This window comes from Sander vitreus, chromosome 14, assembly GCF_031162955.1.
Source record: "Sander vitreus isolate 19-12246 chromosome 14, sanVit1, whole genome shotgun sequence".
Classification (NCBI taxonomy): domain Eukaryota; kingdom Metazoa; phylum Chordata; class Actinopteri; order Perciformes; family Percidae; genus Sander; species Sander vitreus.
Window position 1 is genome coordinate 21,728,745 of NC_135868.1, and position 12,650 is coordinate 21,741,394.

General features: G+C 41.7%; 1 protein-coding gene across 1 annotated transcript in view; it reads right to left on the reverse strand.

Moving 5' to 3' along the window:
• Positions 1-2,680: 2,680 nt before the first annotated feature.
• Positions 2,681-12,650, reverse strand: part of trim71 (tripartite motif containing 71, E3 ubiquitin protein ligase) — a 33,989-nt gene continuing 24,019 nt past the window's right edge. Inside the window, exons 3-7 of the mRNA XM_078268532.1 lie at positions 11,137-11,271; positions 7,298-7,540; positions 6,592-7,089; positions 5,657-5,797; positions 2,681-5,400 (exon numbers count right to left, since the gene is read on the reverse strand). Coding sequence (XP_078124658.1) covers positions 4,828-5,400; positions 5,657-5,797; positions 6,592-7,089; positions 7,298-7,540; positions 11,137-11,271 — 1,590 coding nt within the window. The 3' untranslated portion in view covers positions 2,681-4,827. The remainder of the gene's footprint in view (positions 5,401-5,656; positions 5,798-6,591; positions 7,090-7,297; positions 7,541-11,136; positions 11,272-12,650) is intronic.

Sequence of the window (12,650 nt, forward strand, 5' to 3'; positions counted from 1 at the left end):
AACGGCCTGGATGAGGAAGTGCCAGCAGCAACCATCTAAACTCAGCTGGCCACACTGGCTCACCCTGCCTCTTGGACTGTAAGGAGGATACATTCAGTGGATTTCTGCTTACACAACATAGATTCAGCGCACAAACAAAATTCCACTTCACACACATCCAGCTGCTGGAGAACACAGGACGCAAACAAGATTATTTTTGGACAGGATGAGCTGGGCCAAACACCTCCCATTTGGGGGAGGCTGGCGTTAAAGCTGGTTTATAAATGAACACGGTGCTGCATGTTCCAATACAACCACATGATTCCACCTCATACTCAAAGTATGGCTGGTGTGAACATTTAGCACCGAACGTTAGAGTGAAGAATTGAGCGTTCCCTGTGTTCTGTCTTATAATGCTACCAGCAGCTGGTTGTAGCAAGTGAGCATCAACAAGATCCCATTTAACCCTTTTCTTCACAAAATACATTCTAAAAGGGCCAATGAACATCAAGTGGTGTCAAGTATTTGTACTTTTTGTAAAAGGAAATAAAAAAGAAATCAAAACCAAAGATAAATCAGGGGAAACTAATCTAAAGTGTTATTGTTTCATTTTTTTTTATGTAAATGGCCACACAAAAGAATTAAACTAGTACTGAGAGTCATAACAGGGAAAAAAGTCACTACATCATCACTACGGGACACGTTTCAATGAGACACCTGCAGAGCAGGGCTGCTGAGAACTACCTGAGTTTTATTTTTTTCCTTTCTAAATTTTCCAACCTTTTTTTTGTCTTTTTGTAGAGTATACAATCATTACATGGAGGTCTACGACCTTGCACACGTCACCTGGTGCAGCTTTGCTTTTTCTCTCTTAAAGCTGTAATAGGCCAGCAATAAAATGGTGGACAAAAACCACAGGGGCCCAATAAAAAATAAAAATAAAACACCGAAAAAGGAGTGCAGTCAACCGATCACGTGCTCAGCAGCCATCACCACATTTCATGGATTCTTAGAACAAAGACAAGGAGGGAAGCCAATTGCTGGTTTGTCCAGGAGAAACCTAGCTGCTTCTCACATGACAGCGGGAGAGCTCCCACTACTAGGTCAAACGCAAAATGGCCGCCTTATAGATTCATCATTGTTGGGAAGGTAAATCTATCCTCAGGAGGAAGCTTTTACAGCTTCGCGTCCTAAAGTTACAGAACGTAAGTGTGAAAAGAACAATACATCTACCCATATTATGCATACTTGAGGGAGTTAAAGTAAATGAAGCACTAATGGTCGGGGGCGCGCCAGCATTTATCTAACAACTCTGCCTCTATTGTTTTTAGGAATCAAGGCGTGGCTGGCTGAACAGGTTGTGCTCTGCAGAGCCTCTTGAGAACAGGAAATACAATCGCAAAGGTCAAAATGGTTAATCCCATCCAACGCAATCCTAACACACACATCTTTGGGTATATATTTTGGTAAAACCATCCCAATAGTCAGCTACCCACCCCATCTGAGTTTTTCAACACCTATCTGAGAGATGTCAATATAATACAAGGACTTTTTAAAGCATGCAACAAAATGAAAAACTAATTAAAAAAAAAAAAAAAAAAGTTTAAAATACATGTTTCCTCTTTAAGAGTGAAGACCTAAGGATCATAAAGATATAATTCTGCAGTTTAAATTAAAACAAAAATGGATGCAACATGAATGAACATTTCACAAGTAATACTGAAAAGCAAAAAAAAAGAAGCAAAGAACCAGGTGTTGAGTTCAAAGCAGCTGGGTCTGTGGAATCAAACTGGCTCGCCATCAATGTGCCAATCGCTCCACTCAAATAATGAACCAGGCTGTTGACACGCATTAGGCGTAATCCTCTGATGCGTTTGTTTTGCCACAGAATGGTTGAGTTCAGACTCAAGGTCCTCCACAACTGTCAACCTTCGTAAAATCCACACGAAAATATTGGTAAATTGTGCAGAAATTAGGGAGGTAATTCTTGGGCGTTAAAAGGCGGATTTGTGAAGATCTTAACTCTTTAAAAGAGGCCACATCCCCATTCCCTCACCCTTTGCATACAGTAGCAAACTACCTGTTGCATGTTTATCATCATTATGAGGTAAAGATAAGGTGGGCTCAGCCCTCTTAAGTGCATCCAATCAGAGAGAATTTATCCTCGGGTGCTCTGGGTTAACATTTGTATCTATGATATAATGGTCCAGTGACATTTGTCGTCTACAACAGCGTGGTCCCAATGCCAGCCCTGTTTGGCACAGAACTCTCACAGATCATTTTGGCACAATGCTTTCATCTGAAAATATTTGGTTTCTTGATGATAAAATGCAGTTTTACCAGGCATTTTACAGTAGATTCAACAAACCAAAAGCTGCTCAGGGATACAAGATGGAGCGATAACCATAATACACATTAGAGCTGAGGGACAATTACTGTACTGTAACAGGAGGATGCAAAGAATGAGGTATATTTGTAATGCATAAATATCTAATGAGGTATGCTTAAATAAAAAGTAAAAATGAGGTATTCAGAATGTGTAACAAGTTGAGGTATTTGAATGGTTAAATGCACAGTAGTTATGAGTGACATACTTGAGGTATTCAGGAATTGAGGTAAACAAGAAAGGAGGTAAAACGGTGCAGGATATCTGAGATATGACGATGTAGATCCTGATCATGTGCAGACGGGCCCTCTCCTCAGAGGCGATAGCCAGTCGGTGAATCTTTTTATAGGTCCCAAGATTCGTTGCTAGGCTAAGGACTAACCGAACCATAATTGTCTAGTGCTCGAACACAGATTGAAAAAGGGCAAGGGGATTCTAAACCCCACAATGCTTTCACCACAAAGAGTTAGTAGCTATTAGTTTCTATGGTAATTAGATTGGGATACAAAAGCTAATCTAGGATGTAACTTTAAGCCAATGGGCTGTCTAGTAATGATAAAATCTGGGGCATCGTTTGATGGGCTGAGGCGATCAATGCAAGGGGGACAATGGGGTTCTCTTTGGTGCGGGTATCTTCGGTTCTCTACACGAACATCTCTTCAGACAGACGAAAAGGATCTTTCAAAACCTGCCTCACACAGCAACAGGTCGTAGCAGGATGTGGAAGTACACAATAAACTGTGACCAATGCACTCTTTATTCATCTAAGCCTAACATGGACAGTGCTATGAACTCAACTCCATGGGTTTTATCGACATTAGACTTATTTAAGAAAATGTTTTTTAAAAAGGGATTTTTTTTCCCCCCAGGTTTGTTTAAATCGCCAAATCTACAGTTGGCCATTGTGCAGAAATTCTAACTTTGGTTGTCTCCAGTAGTTGGTCTACAGACCTCCATCTTTAGAGGAATCGGTCTACTAGCTCTCAATCTGGAGATGTCCCCTCCACTCCGAGGATCAATAAATAGGGCAGGGCTTTGTGATCTCGCCCTCTCATTGGACTAAATCCCTGGCCCCAGGAGCCAACGGGGGTGGCTTTCAACCACAATCTAAATCCAAAGGATTATAATGTTAGGCCTTTATTTGATGTCATCAACGTCCTCTGGACAGCCATATTAGGTGTCTACTCGTGAGGCTTTTGTCACACAGCATGTCTCATCAAAAAGGTGTCATTCAATTAAATGATTAAATCTCTGCGCTAAGATCGCTCTAGATCTCGGAAAATTCATCACCAAAATCCTTTGGTGGGTCCTCCCTTTTAGAGGAGACGTTTCTCTCCTTGCATACTTGTCTTTGCATCTTAGTTGTTCACGCAACTGACTGGATAGTAACGAAACAGGTTCTCTTATTTGATCAAAGACCTGAGTTCATCCAGTTTCATGAGAGCAGATTGGGGGCGGGGGGTGTAAGCATGATCAAACACTTTGGATTATTTTTCTCACAGGGCAACTTAGTTATAACTTATTCCAGGGATCATTATGGAGATGATTTCCTAAACTTAATAGTTGTCAATAAATTAATCAAATTAGCATTAGCCAGTAAAGCTAGAGGAATAGAGCCTGAAAAGTACTGACAATTTTAAATCAGTCCTAACGTGATCTGAACTTATTTTGATTCTAGCTATTTTGGCATCGCTTCGCACACTCTGCTGAGGCTATCATGACACTACAAACTTCACAGAGCCCCAAAGAGACATGGGTCCATGCATAAGGGAAAAACCAACTAGCCTAAAAACATGAAAAAGGACACTACTGTACCCTAGTTTCCTCTCCGAGCAAAGCCCTCTAATGAGAATAAATCACGCAGCCTCTACAGCGGTCTGAGTATTGTCTCAGCAACAACATTCAGGAGGTTCACTTTAACTCATATTTCAAAATGCACAGCAAGAATTCATTTAATCCTGTGCAAATATCAACTGAATAGTCTATTCTCTTAAATAACAAAGTATAGAGGTAGGCTTTTCTGCTTTGTAAAACTTCACGGACTAAAACCTCTGCTCAGTGACTATGAGTACATTCATAAAGAGCTAAATGAGGTAGGTATGGAGCAGAGGGTACAAGATTTCAAGAAAAGTGAAAAAATCCCTGAGATGGATATTAAGGAGAGCTCACAGAGAGAATTCAGAGCAGCTGAGACAGAGGAAGGAAAATATGGCTTGTTCTACTGATTATCAATTTGTAGAGGTCCCCTTTGTCATACATACTACAGATATCTCATTGGGAATATAGCAATGTAACTGAAAGAAAGAGCTATAGTTTTAATTTCCCTTTACTTCAGCATGCTCTCAATCCTCTGAGCTTGCCTCCTGTTGTGTCTGTTGATTCATTCTCTCGCCTCCATTTCCTTCATCAAGAAAACTGCAAAAGGGCAAACAGAGAGAGAGAGGATGCAAAGATAAACTTTGTTAGAACTTGAGGATGCGATTATTTCCAAAGTCAACCACCACAATGACTCCTTCAGGCGTCACAGCCACACCGGAGGGGCGATCCATGTGTCCAAAGCTACTCCCCTGTGTGCCAAATTTGCATAAGAAGTTTCCATTGGGCTCAAACACTTGGACTCGGTGGTTGCGGGAGTCGGCCACGATGATTCGGTTCTCCTGGTCCACAGCGACGCCCTGGGGCCGCAGAAACTGCCCGTTCCCGGTGCCCTCAGAGCCCAGAAAGCGAGCTGACTGGCAGTCCGGTCGGATGACAAGGAGCCTGTGGTTGTTGAAGTCGGTCACCACCAGGTGGTCTTCGTGATTAAAGGCCACTCCTCTGGGAGAGTCAAAGTGTTTCCACAGGGCCCCTTCAAAGCCATACTTGTTGAGGAAAGAGCCGTCAGGGGCGAAGAGCTGCACACGGTGGTTCCTAGTGTCTGAGACCAGGATCTTACCCTCAGAGTTGACAGCCACATCCCAGGGATAGTTAAATTGCCCATTCTTAGTACCCTTTTCCCCAAACTTCAGCAGGAACTGGCCCTCAAAAGTAAACACCTGTCAGACAAAGCAAATGTCTTAGGGCCCAACATGTTTACATCTGTAGTAGAGAGAATAAGCATGAGGAGCTATGTGTTTACATACGTGCATATGGGTTTACAAGTTTTCAGAAGCTAACATGCTTTTTTTAAAAACTTAAACTATATCTTTACGTTTTTCCTGTGGCTTTTGGACTTTTCGATTCACATGTGAATACAACAGAATTACAGCAATTATACAAAAGTAGTAAGTAGGAATGTATTGGTGTTCATACCTGCACACGGTGATTGTCTTTATCAGCCACAATGATTCGTCTCTGACTGTCACATGCGACCCCCGCTGGACGATCAAACTGACCAGGCCGAGAACCCAGAGAGCCAAACTTATGGTGGAAGGCACCGCAAGGCTTGAATATCTGCAGAGGGCAGCACCAAATACATTGCTTATTGATTCCACTTCAATGTTCCAGCAGTTATGTACCAACTCTCCTGTAAAGCTCTCACATTAACCTGCATGTTATAGTAATGGTCAAACATAGCTGTGTTTTTGTGTAGGTTTTACAGACTGTAGACTCTCCTCTGGCTTTCTGGAAGCACTCCAATGTACATCCAGCTAATGTCTTCTCCTAGCAAAGCAATATACATCTGAGAACCACTCAAGCTTGTAAGAGTGTACGGTAAGTTTTTAGGGCCTTCCTCAACATTTAGGCCATTTGTTCAACTAAATACAGTCCTATATTTAGTTATCCTATTTTCAGCGTTTAATCACTAAAACTTTTAGTGACAATGGTGTGTGGTGTGTAATGAACAAAGTTTGCTAAGCAGACTCTGCTATCTAAACATTTCAGCACAATAAACAACAGTAAAGTTAGCATAGCTGTTGTAGTGAATGATGATAAATTACATATAACCACTCTAAATGCAATTTAAGTTCAGATGTGATGTTTAGTTTAGACAGACTAAAATTGAGGGTAGAATACAGAAAAAAAAAGAAGGGGCCAGAGTTGCTTTCAGAGCCCTAGATACAAAACAAATGCGCTCTCTTTAGAGTTGCTTTATCCACATTCATTGGCTTCATTTTATCATCATTTCCTTAAGTGCCACAAATAAAAATGATGTGTGAAACTGGCCAGGTATAAAGAAAAAAAAAACTCAACATACTTGTGACAGTGTGAATGCGGAGAGAAAAACATGGAAGATTGTGCTCTACCTGTATGCGGTTGTTACTGCGATCGGCCACCACCACGTATCCCTCCTTGTCCACGCTGATGCCCCAGGGACGACACAGCTGACCATCTCCCTCCCCCTCGCACCCGAAGGAAGAAACCTGGGAGCCCAGGGAGCCATAGCTCCTCCCTGACTTCACGATCACCTTGAAGGGGCTGCCCTGGATGTGCTGGTTACACACCAACACCGACACAAGGTGCTCCCCCTCAGTTTTAGGCAGGTAGCTGACGGTGTAGGAGCCATTCTGGTGGTCCGTTACCTCCGCTGCAGACAGGTTACCGTCTGGGACTGACATGACTATTGCAGACACCGTGTCCCCGCCGGAAAGACGTGGCTCGCCATCATGGTCGTATCCAATCACAGTGAAGGATGCAGGCTTGCCACGTAGAGCACTTTTCAGACCCTCACCATGGGCTTTGGTGACTAGGGCAAAGGCTCCACTGCTGATAAGGCCCATTGACTGGATAGCTATGTACAGAGCCTGTGGGAACCATGATGAAATACATCGGTGTTTTAAAGGTTTACTTAGAAGAAGAAGAAGAATACATTTACTGACACCCAAAGTTACCCAGCCATAGCACCTCAGGCTCAGTAAACATAGAAATGCTTTCATAATGTTAAAACCTATCCAAACTTTAGGCGCTGACCACTTGTTAATGATCTATGATCTACAGGGTCCCAGTACCTACCTGGTCTGGAGGAGTGAACATGAAGCGGTCATCCTCTTGCGCCTGCAGCAGGCTCCTCAAAGCCTTGAGTTCATGGATCTGGGTGAGCATACGCTCTCTGGCCAGCAGCACGTCAAGGTGGCGGCCCTCATCCAGCACCTGGCTGACGGCCGCGATGGTGCTGTCCAACTTGGTCAGACTCTGGTGCAGTTTCTCCACCTGCAGGTACAAAGACTTAGCCTTCACCTGACGGATTTTCTCCACCTAAAAAGGAAACACAACCAGAGTACAGAATGTTAAACATCACCAAAAGTTGTTTTTTATTTTTTTATTGTTAAAACAGCATAGAAAGCAGATGACAGAGTCCGAAGCACAGGTAATGCAGGCAGCCAAAACACAGACACTAAGGTTTATGGAGGGAATATTTATTCATAATTCAAATTGAAAGTCCAAAGAGAAAACGAAGCAAGATCAAATTAAAAACAGTATTATTTTACTACACTACTAAGAACAATAATGCCATAATTAAATGTGAAATGTAAAAGCTTAAATGGAAATACTTAAATTAAAATCTCAAATAGAAAAAAAGAAAATTATTTTATTTTAGCCTTTCCCCTTTATAATTTTCAATTTGACATTTTATCTTTTGAATTTTATGTTTTACGTTTGACATTTTAAGATTCACCTTTTAGATTTCGATTTAACATTAAGCTTTTCATTTAGAAGTGACAGGTGTCAATTTAAATGAGGAGGCGTGGCCCAACAGCTGGTGGGAGGGTCTGAAACCACTTCCAGCTGACAGCGGCTGCTATGAGTATGAGTATTACTGGCCGCCGGTAAGAAGCAATCCCGGCCACCGCCAGCTGGCTGTCACCTGAGAAGACTGGAGCTTCCAAGTCCGACAACATATCAGAGCAAATCAATTTTTGTAAAACCGCCCATATTCAAACTGTACACAGTTAATTTCTCGCATAAAACAGTCTCAGAAAGGAATTTAGTTGTGAAATAGCAGTGCATGATTGATTCCAGGGGTAAATTCAAATTGTGGGGGCGATTGACAAAATGTAAATAATTGATAAGTCATAAAGTTCTATAAAAATAAAAAAATATGTATATAATCTTTGTTGGAAAGGCTGTTGACTGATTATTGGGGAGTTTGTTATACAACTGAACAACACACCATTGATGTGTTTGCTCTTGTTGTGGCTTTCTTTGAGCAGAAATTCAACCCTACAAAATGTATTACTGTTACTATAGATTAAGACATTTTACATATTTTGATTGTAATGCAATATTCCTTAAATGGAAGGGCATCATTTATGCATATTTTATAAAAGCTAGAGAGCTGCTGTTAGTCAACTTTGCATCACAGATAACATTTTGTAACCTATTTTAAATCAACTGTTGCAAGAAGAAGAAGAAGAAGAAGAAGAAGAAGAAGAAGAAGAAGAAAGAAAACAATGTGCAACACTCCATAGTACAAAGAATACTATTCAAAGAGATACTGGGGTCTTGGGCTGATAAAACAAAAAAAATGGGTACTAAAGTATTACTGGGGTGACTTATTCAGCTAATTGTGAAAAGGAAATGTGACCGTCACTTAGCCCCAACACATTTCTGTTACCGTGAGAAGCCAGATAAAGTTACAGTACAGTCAGTGAGAATAAAGCATTAAAGAGGGTGGTAGAACCTGAGAGGCATGGATTGGGCTCTTACTTACTGTCACCTAACAAAAAGAGAATAACAACAAAAAGAGAATAACACAATAGCCTGACTGCCTCTATGGTTAGAATGACTTGATAGTAGGGAGGAACTCTGAAAGAAACAAAGGATCCAAAAGAGAGGGGTCTTTTGTTAATCCTTGGAATAAGTGGCACTTCAATTTGCATATGTGAGACTCAAGTTATACTTTATAGTAACTGAGGACAAAGACTCAAAGTCAGGCTTTCTAATGGACAGACACCTAGTTTTAGTTCCTCAGTTGAAAACACTCATTGCTAGAATTGGTATGCATTTCACAGAGTTACAGAGCAAAACCCAGAGACACGGAGAGGGGGAGACACCCATGTTCTTTCATGTAACAACTAAGTTACAACCTCACAATCTAACATATGCAAGACACACCCAGACTCACTCTTTTAAGTCAAACGTTTTACCCATGAGTCACATTATAGTGCTTTTGCTGTCATCTCACAGTCATGAATCTCTCTAGTTTAATGCCACAGTGCTGAGTCACTGGGGAGAGCCTTCCCAGATTCAGTTTCTGTTTTCCTAACACCACTGTCTACACTAGTGACCATCACACTGAGTCACAGTACTAGCTGAGTAATTTCCTATACCTTGCATGATTTGGGAGTTTTACAGCTCAACTTGTAAGCTTTCTGCATCTGAGCTGGCAGGTAAAGAAGAGTGCAGCATGCAGTACTGGGTTGAAATGACCAAAGCGTTAATATTGAACAAGGGCTCTAAAAGATTACACTGGCTATGGTTGCCTGTAATGGCTTTATCAGGTCAGGGATAAAGAGAGAGTCCTGTAGTGGTGTAAAAAGGAATAAAGCAGGAACACTGGTAAGATAAAACCTTCTTTGTGACACTTTGACCTGCACACATACACACACACACACGAGCTGTAAGATCTGAGGGAGTAAGACACAGGTCACTTTTTACAATGTCACTGAGCCTGCTCAGAGACATAAGAGTTTGGTAGACTGGTGGGTGTTAAGGTAAATCATTGGCTAGGTTTCGTCAGGCCCAAAGAAACACATTTGCACATGTACATAAATGCACAAATACACATTTTACTATCTGGTTCCAGTTATAATTGATATGATGCACATTTTGTGTGCTTGTATACGTGTGTGTTAGAGACCTGACTGGTACAATGGCATGCATGTACAGGCTCCTTTTTATGTGGTAATTAATTTATTACCAAAGGGTTAGGGATTCGGCTTAGCAGAGGGGTGAGGGGCGTCAGGGATGAAGGTTCTTTCTTTACTCAAAACCCCACTCGTTTGCTGGGTAACCTTAAACCTAGGAGGCCCTTGCAGAGGGTTCCTGAAGCACAGAATGCAGGCTAAACTGCCAAGTTAAAAACTGGATCTTGGTTTTGTTTAGCTTAAACCAGTCTAGAGAACACACTAAATGCTCCGTTAAAAGGCATACATCCTTATTCCCCCTGCTGACAATGGCTTTGCTCTGTGTACCATGAGGGAATCTAAAGATACAGTTTTGGGTTTAAACTAATGCAATATGAAACCACACATCAGTCTACTAGTGAGTGGCTTGCATTATGTGTGTCATAGTTAATAAAGCACCATTTGAGGACATCTTTTTCTTCTGCAGTTCTTACCAGACTATCTGAGGCGATTGCAAACTCATTTAAGGAACTACACCTGGGGATTCTTCATTTAATAGGAGGTCTTAAAGGAACACGCCGACTCATTGGGACTTGAGCTTGTTCACCGTAACCCCCAGAGTTAGATAAGTCCATACATACCCTTCTCATCTCCGTGCGTGTTGTAACTCTGTCTGACGCCCCCACCGCTAGCCTAGCTTAGCACAGATCCTGGAGATAACCGGCTCCAACTAGCCTACTGCTCCCAATAAGTGACAAAATAACACCAACATTTTCCTATTTACATGTCGTGATTTGAATAGTCACAGCATGTATTGTTATTGTATGTTGTATTTAAACAAAGCAAAGGTATTTGTTTGCTTTTTTAATGTGTCTGTTACAGGTGGTAATGCATTTAACACGGTCATTGTAATAATCACAACACGCCTGCAATGAGCATGCCACAATAGCACCTCCCAGTCTAGGACTTGATTTGATGCTAATGAACACGAAGGTAGCAGCTCACCTTCCACAGTAGTTCACACTCCCTCTCCTCCAGTGCTTTCTTGTGTTTGAGCACAAGGGCCTTCACTTCCGTCTGCACCACCTTGGCTTTGATCTCCACCTGCTCTGCCATGGCCTGGACCTTCTCCATGCTTAGCTTGGGGGGGGGGGGGGGGAAGAGAGAGAAAAACAGCCCTGTTATCTCACTGATGTGCCATAACACTGTGTCAGCCTTATTTGACAATTAACTGAACCACAAGAGATTTTTTTCCCAAATTTTATGAATGATCACTTCCAATGATAATGGACCAAAGAGTGGGACAGGAAAAAAAAAAAAAATACACTAGATGTGGGGTCAAGCAAAGATACATGCTTATCTCTCACTCTGCAATGTGACAAAAGGACCGGACAGGAATGTCTAAATGCTCAAAACACACCACCGCCTGGTCTGTTTTATTACTCAAATGGGATACAGATGAGCCCCAGAAACAGGATGCAGAGGACTAGGAAACATTAAAAGAGAGGACACTGTATGTGACATCTTCCTGGCAAGTGACTGCACAAACACCTGCTCAGTTTTTGTGTGTGTTTGTGATCTTTTCCTTTCCCATGTTTGGCGGCTCCTTTAGAGGCTGAAAGGGAATAGGAAGTCACTTCACACAGCACAAAATGACGCAACTTCCTGCTGGGCTGAAATCCTACTCAGTCCTGATATTCAAAGTCAGCATCATAAATACGAATAATACATGCAGTACATCTGAAACGGTTTCCCCCTCATAGTGCAATATTGAACATTCTAAGTGTCCTTAGAATTGAAAAGTATTGAAAGTTGACTTTTTAAATCTTTATTTTAATTATCTTAATTTTTCAATATCATTTGAATCTAAATTTTAATCTTGCCATTTATTTTATTTAGGCACTATTTGTCATTTAAAACTGAGCAGCATTGTTTTGGTATCAAAACTCAAACATCATATTAAATATTTTCAAACATTTTACCCAGCCCAATGTATGTACTGAACATGAATCGCTCTTTACGCAGTGCCTCTCACTACACAAAATGGAATTATATGATCAGGGCTTCTGTACAGTGACATGAGGACATTACGTTTCTTCATTACCTAGATAAATACAGGCATAGACTTAAGGTTTAAGCTTTTAAAACCCACAATCCAGGCTAAATTCCCATTTCTCTCTTTGTCTCCCTCCCTTCCCCCGTAGTGTTTTATCTGGCTTTTCCTCTGACGTTTTCTGGGAGGTCACAGGGTGAACCGGACCTCACAGGGACAAATGAGGAGGTGGCATAAGGCCTCCTTTGTGATATCAGCCGCAGGGATCAAAGGTCACCTAAACCTCTACAGGTCATGATCTGCAACCCCTGTCTTGAGACACATACCGCCCACCCCCCAGTGCAGCCCTGCAAGAACAAAGCTTGGCAGCAGGGCCCTTTTCTCTTTCGCCTGGCCATTTGAGGTGGGCAGCTAAAAGGTAAAATAAACCAGGCCCCCAGAGAAGGAACAGCAGGGAGGGAATCCT